Consider the following 7,500-nt stretch of genomic DNA (forward strand, 5'->3'; position numbering starts at 1 on the left):
ATGAATGCATGGAAAGAGTGGAATATTACATGGATCAAGCCTTGGCACCAAATGTATTTATCTTCATCAATGATCTGAGCCAGACAGATACCTGAAAACATTCACAGATGAAGCCAATACACATACAAAGAGTAATAGATGAAGATGCATGCCAAAGTCTCATAAAAAGACAATAAAAGCACATTCATATGGAGTTGTACTTGAATTTAATAACACAAATGCCATATAGTCATATATGGTGAATGTAAAATCAACCCCTAAATCATTGTAAGTTAGGAGACGCAATAGAAAATTCATTAAGAAAAGAAAGACCTCAGAAAACAAAAAAATTAAGTCCCGAAAAAGGCAATTACCGATCACAAATATGAAGAGGACATTCACATACAGAGACAAAGATATGGTAAAAAAAATCATAACTGGTATCATGAGACCCACTTTAGAGTAAGCTACAGTGGCATAGATCCTCAAATTTGTTACTAACATTATCATTGTTGATATCATTTCCATCATTATCAACATCATCATTATTACTACCATCAAATTATTAATGCTAGTATAATAACAATAAAAAATAAAGATTATCTTTCTAAAAACCTAAGGAAAGGGTTAAACACCTGCAACAGGCCTAGTAAATGATTCCTTGGTGATTAAGTGATAAAACTACATTAAAAGTTGCATTTACACAGTGTATCACCAAGTTAACATGAATTTCATAATTCCATTTCATTTAGTGTATGTACGAAAATCAGTAAATTACCCAAACTCAATAGCATCTGTGACTGAGAGAGGGACAGATTTCCCCAGACAGCTTGATAAAACATCGCATTTTTATTTTGCTTGAAACTCTACAAAGCTTCAACTTAACAGAAATCAAAATGCCTTATAAGCAGATCAAACTAAATTACAGCACTTTCAAAAAATAGTAACCACATCAAATCAATGAATGAGACTCTATTTACATTTACCTCTATAAAAAAAAAAAAAAAAAGCCACAACTGCACCTTGTTCATAGGTACCTTCACTGAAATTTAGTGAAACCATTTCAGTTAAAGATTACTGGTACAATACCTTTTCTGGAATTCAATATTTGCGCTGTTCAAGGTTCCAAGGAGATTGGTGAGCAACAGATTACAGACTAAACGGGAGTCTCTCTTCTTGTCAGCCATCACAGCCAAGAAGAAATCCAGTATAATGGGATTACTCTGAAAGAAATTATTACAATTATTATAATAATAATAATAATAATAATAATAATAATAATAATAATAATAATAATAATAATAATAATAATAATAATAATAATAATAATAATAATAACAATAACAATAACAATAACAATAACAATAACAATGATAATGACAGTGACAGTGAGTGACAGTGACAATTACAATGACAATGACAATGCCAATGGCAATGATAATGACAATGACAATAACAACATTATATGATGCTAATTATAATAAGAACAATGAAAATAAAAATGAAAACAAAAACAGAAATGGACACGGATACAGAAACAGAAATGGAAAATGAAAATGAAAATGAAAATAAAAATTTATAAATAAATAATAAAAAATTAACTATGAAAAATAAAAAGAATAAAAAAATGAAAAAATTAAACATAAAAAATTAAAAATTAAAAATCAAAAACTAAAAAATAAATAAATAGAAATAAAAAACAAATAAAATTTTTAATTAAAATTAAAATCTTAAATCTATAATTTAAAAATAAAAAATAGAAATAGAAATAAAAAATATAATGATAATGATAATAATAATAACAATATTAAAAATAATAATAATGATAATAACAACAGCAACTACATCAACAACAACAAAAACAACAACAATAACAATAACAATAACAATAACAATAACAATAACAATAACAATAACAATAACAATAGCAATAGCAATAGCAATAACAATAATAATAATAATAATAATGATAATAATAATAATAATCATAATAATAATAATATCAACAATATCAATAATATTAATATTAACCCATAACTGCCAGGGGAAAATGCTGTGCTCCTTTTTTGTATTTTTATGAAATGTCTCTACACATAGATGGCTCTGCCTTACCTGATTTCACCTTTCCTTGAATTGCTATGAATATTGATGGTGCTATTTTTATTATAAACATTATAATTAATATAATTAGTAATAGCAAAGTAGGATAAAGTAAAATATGTTCGTAAATCAAGGAGAAGGGTAAACGGGCGAGACAGGTAGTACTTGAAATTGGCTCATTGGTGATTTAGTACAAGTGTAGCCATCTATGTGTAAAAACAATCAAACAAGTAAACTCACAGTGGGCATGGCATGGCATGCCCATCAGCAATGGGTTAATATTAATGTTAATATTAATATTAATAATAATAATAATAATAATAATAATAATAATAATAATAATAATAATAATAATAATAATAATAATAATAATAATAATAATAATAATATCTATAACATTATTAATAATTATAATAATAATTATTATAATAATCATATTAATAAGAATAATAACAATAATAATAATTAATGATAATAATAACAATAATAATAATAATTATAATAATAGTAATAATAATAACAACAATAATAATAACAATAATGATAATAACGATGATAACAGTAATAATGATAACAACAATAACAATAACAATAATGATAATAATGATGATAACAGTAATAATGATAACAACAATAACAATAACAATTATGAAAACGATAACCAGTTAAATACATCTTTTGTATTGTAAAGATATTAATTTTCATTCATAACTTTTCTACATTTATCATCATGAATACAGTTAAAAAATAATATATATATAAATATAAACAAAAAGAGAGAGAGAGAGAGAGAGAGAGAGAGAGAGAGAGAGAGAGAGAGAGAGAGAGAGAGAGAGAGAGAGAGAGAGAGAGAGAGAGAGAGAGAGAGAGAGAGAGAGAGAGAGAGACATACCACGAGAATGATTGCATTTTCCAACGTAACACCATAGTTTTTCATGAGTTGCTGCCTCTTTTCCTCTGGCAATTCAGGAAGTTCTTGTCGGACTGCATTAATGTCAAGAGAGCCATTCTGACTGCCACTTACTTCTGAAGAGTCAAAGAGCCGTAAAGGTGGTAGATTTGGTTCATGCATGAATCTGTAATCCTGAAAGGTATTGGTAAGATACAGGTTAATGGGGAAACTCTTTATTGAAAATGAAGTAAAGACATTTTAGATTAGAAACTATCCATACATATAAATAAACAATACAGAATTTTAAGTAAATTGTATACATGTGTATAATAAAAGGCACACAAATTAGTAAAAAATAATAATAATAATTTACCTGAACAACCTCTTTGTCTCTCATGGTAATGGTTTCCTTTCGGTCTGCATCGAAGCTCCTGGTTTCATTAGTTATAACACCGCCACACTCCAAAATCCCTATCTGCCTTTCAATCTCAAAATCAATAGCCCTAACCTGCAGGAGAGAAATTAAAAAATAATAATAAAATAACCCCATAATCAATATGATAATTCTAAAATTCCAAAAATGTCCAGCTTTATTTAAGAATTATGTCACAAAATGAATCAACATGAAGTAGATTTCAAAAGTTCTTAAAGAAGTATTACTAATGATCGGATGGAATTCAAGTTTTTAACTTCTGTACGAGTGCCAAGAGGTTCCCCAGGCCTGTGTACAGAGATATTGGCATCTACACGCAGGGAACCCTCTGCAAGATAAAGAATTACTCATGATAAAAGGTGTTAGTTCATGAATGACTATGATATGACTGAGTAGCAATATTTTATCAAAGCTAAGGTATCTGAAACTATAAAAATAATATTTTCAGAAAACATATCCATAAGAGCACATAATTATTCCATAGTAAATATATCTTTAAATTTCCGAACTTACTTACAACTGCAATCAAATCTTAATACGTACACAGTAAATTATTTCAGTCAATCTTTAAAGCATGATTAGGCCAACACTCAGCAGAGGCAATGCATCCCAAGTATAAAACAGTATCAACATAGAACCCACCCTCCATGCGACAATTGCAGGTGCCCAATTGAAGCAAAATTAGGCTTAATTCTTTGACGAGTGCAGCAGCCTCTTCACCATCACGCAGATCTGGAGCAAATACCAGTTCCATCAGAGGCTGGCCTGCACGATTCAAGTCCACAAGAACTCTGGAAAAAAAATTCTTTATTTTCTTCCACAATTTTTGCTAGTATTTCTATCAAAAACTGCTTGAGTTATGCACTGAAAAGATGAATTAAGATGCTTCACCCATTTGCAACAAATGACATCCTATTATGCCATGGCTAAACCTTCATTCACACCTTATTACATGTCATGCACAGTTGAACCTGCTCTATGTGGTTCATGCTAAACAGTTGTTCACTTGTTTTGCCCCGGCTACAGTCACTGAGGAGAACTAGCCCCTCAAAAGTTGGCTTAACACACTATTACTGGATGGCATATATACATGCCATATCCACTGCATCTTTTTGTTTGTCTTTACACACAGATGACTCCACAAGTGTTTAATCTCCAAGGGGTCAATTACTAGTCCTACCTGGCTCCGTGATTTTCAGATTTTTTTTTTTTATAATTTACTGCTAATAGTATTTTTAAAAACATTAAATCATCAAAATGTCAACAATAATAATATCAAGATTAATATTAACCTGTTGGGAAACTCCATGTGAAAAACACCTTCTTTTCTGGGTGGTAGCTATAGCAGTGAGTGCCTGCTACCAGGGAACCACCCATGAGGCACACACTGTAGGTGACCCAATCTGAGCACATACCAGTTTCTATTCATTTTCTGGTGTCTCAATGGTGAGATGACCATGTTATGTTAATAGCAATTAAAAAAAAAAAATCCCTAAAACTCAGCATAGAAAGAAATCAACCAAAGACACATAAGCTTACTAGGTGAATCCTTGGTGCCTGATAACTTGTGGAGCCATCAACATACAAACAATATTCACAAAAGAAAAAGATTACCCTAACTTCATTTCCAAAACAATCCTTTATGCCACAGCCAAAAGAGTAGAGTGAGGTAAATAAATATTTTCCACTTTTTTCATTTCTGAATTTGCCAGATGACTGTGCTAGATACCCAGTCCATAGCTCACTAAAATGCCAAGAAATCCCATTATGTGTAGGTTAAAGTAAAGAGGTAAAAATGTTCTTGGAGAATGATGAATGTTTTTCATGCTTTTCCTTGCTTCCTTGTTCATTAAACTTGCCTTTAACTTTTCATCCCCTCCCTTGCTTTTTACAATGTCACAAAAATCACTCTACAAATATAACTGTAAGAAATATCAAGTAGTAATCTTTGAAACTTTACAAATCAGTGTAACTATACTAAATAGTCCATGCTGATGGAATACTGCAGACTAGGCCATATTCTTTTAGACCTATGCTGAATTTTGTATATGCCCAGAAAAAATGGGTAATGGTTAATGGTTAAAAGTAAAATTCTTTTTACTATATGTAATCTTCCTTAGGCAATAAAAGTTCAGTAACTGAAGCTGTCTCTATTCACCTATGATTCTCCTTGTCGTGGATACTTTTGCCACTGTCTTCCTCTAGCTGAATCTGAATAAGCTTCACAGAGTGCCTGTACGGTTTACGATGCACTGCAGCATTATAAACAATGAAGTCAAGGTGCCCATCACTGGCTATAGGGTGGTCCAACTGAGTAATCTGATAGCCAGCCTGGAGAGATTGAGATCACTTTAAATTCTAGCACATATATCTCATAATTTTCTCATAGCACTGAAAAAAGCATATACAGCATACATCAGTGAAATATTCAGAAAAACTATCACAAGTAATATCAGTTTATGTAAACAGAATTTCAAAATGGTAGCATTAAGAAAACCTACAGGCAGATCTGGGTAAAAGTAATGCTTTCTGACAAACCAAGAAGTTTTGTTGACTGTTGCTTGCAGTGCTAAAGCAGTTTTTATAGCTGCTTCAACACATCTTTTATTCAAGACCTGTAAAATTACAACAAAAACCTTAACAAAAAAAACATTAAATCAATATGATTTATCAACAGGAATATTGTTTCTAACGTAAAAATAATTTGTGAAACTTTTTTTTAACTTGCTACTGAGTACTTAGCACAAGCACTTTTATCAAGTTTTCCATTTTCATGTAATAATTTGTCACTGCATGTCCTACTTTAATAACTAAAATCTGGTTTTCTGATAAGCCAACTGTGAAAAAGCAGAGAACATCACTTCTATTGTCCAAGGAATAACAATATCAATAGAATGAAGAAACTGAATATCGTATTATGGAAAGAGTCAAGTAATTTCTTATCTGAACTTACTGGTAAGGTTCCAGGATGAGCCGATTCAAAAACTCCAACCTGACTATTCGGAGGAGCACCAAATCTCGTTCCAACTCGAGAAAACAATTTACATGTTGACGATATTTGAGCATGAATCTCGAGGCCAATCACTGGCTGCCAAATGTCTCTGAGGAAGAAATCATAGTTTTCATAAAAGACTTTAGAAAATTATTGTCTTTGTATCTCAGGAAGAATATTCTTTATTATTGAAAACAATAAAGTTCTTCAGGACTGACCTGATTATCTATCTAATCTAGACCCCTACAAAAGAAAATACAAATACAGATGTACCAGCATAAACCATATGTCTGTTACTAAAATCCAGACCAATATAGAAAATATCAAAATGCAATACACAAAAGGGGAATAAAGATAGCAGACCCTGTCAAGCAAGTTGTTATAAAACAGCAAAAACTGAAGTCAAAGGAAATTTACATTTACATTTATTTACATAGAGTACAATGCTGCTAGATGGCTAAAACATCAGTATGTAAGAAAAGTACAAGGAACTAAACACTAAAGAAAAAAATAATCAATAAGGACAAAAATAACCACAAGTATTAATATCTAAATAACACAAATTACACTATTACACTAGAAAGTTGCAGAAAATGTTTTGTGAACAAGAATATGAACTTTAAACTATTTATTTCCTTAATATATCATAAATAAATTCAACTGATTGGGCAATAAGGCTATGTGATGAAAGTGAACAAAACACTTTCTACACCAGAGTATCAATTTGAAGTCAAAAATACAAAAGTTATAAGTCACTGGAAAAGAAAGATATATGATGAAAGCAAACAAAAACATTAAAAAATCATTAGCATTTCTAAACCAGAGTACCAATTTCAACTATAACATACAAAAGTTATAAGTCCCTGAAAAAATACAACACTAAAAAAATGTGTTTAATTGGTACTAGTACCTTTGCAGGACATATAATGATCAAATATATTATACGTAACACTATCTAAACAGCTCTAAGGTATAAATATCAGAGTAAAATAATGTACAGAAATGGAAACCCAAGAAACAGTCAAACCAAATGTAATCCAGGCTACTAATTAGGCTACAACAAAAGAATTGCACAAGGATTACAGTTTTAAAAATTTAGATATT

General features: G+C 30.4%; 1 protein-coding gene across 5 annotated transcripts in view; it reads right to left on the reverse strand.

Annotated features, from left to right (window-relative positions):
• The window catches only part of LOC125027933 (glutamyl-tRNA(Gln) amidotransferase subunit B, mitochondrial-like), a 21,166-nt gene that overhangs the window by 7,214 nt on the left and 6,452 nt on the right, over positions 1 to 7,500 (reverse strand). For all 5 annotated transcript variants that reach the window (XM_047617101.1, XM_047617103.1, XM_047617099.1 and 2 more), the window contains 8 exons: positions 6,358 to 6,505; positions 5,906 to 6,019; positions 5,563 to 5,735; positions 4,047 to 4,195; positions 3,632 to 3,732; positions 3,345 to 3,479; positions 2,972 to 3,163; positions 1,069 to 1,202 (listed from right to left, as the gene is read on the reverse strand). In XM_047617101.1, the coding sequence (XP_047473057.1) occupies positions 1,069 to 1,202; positions 2,972 to 3,163; positions 3,345 to 3,479; positions 3,632 to 3,732; positions 4,047 to 4,195; positions 5,563 to 5,735; positions 5,906 to 6,019; positions 6,358 to 6,505 (1,146 nt within the window). The remainder of the gene's footprint in view (positions 1 to 1,068; positions 1,203 to 2,971; positions 3,164 to 3,344; positions 3,480 to 3,631; positions 3,733 to 4,046; positions 4,196 to 5,562; positions 5,736 to 5,905; positions 6,020 to 6,357; positions 6,506 to 7,500) is intronic.

Source organism: Penaeus chinensis, chromosome 8 (assembly GCF_019202785.1).
Source record: "Penaeus chinensis breed Huanghai No. 1 chromosome 8, ASM1920278v2, whole genome shotgun sequence".
NCBI classification, from domain to species: Eukaryota; Metazoa; Arthropoda; class Malacostraca; order Decapoda; family Penaeidae; genus Penaeus; species Penaeus chinensis.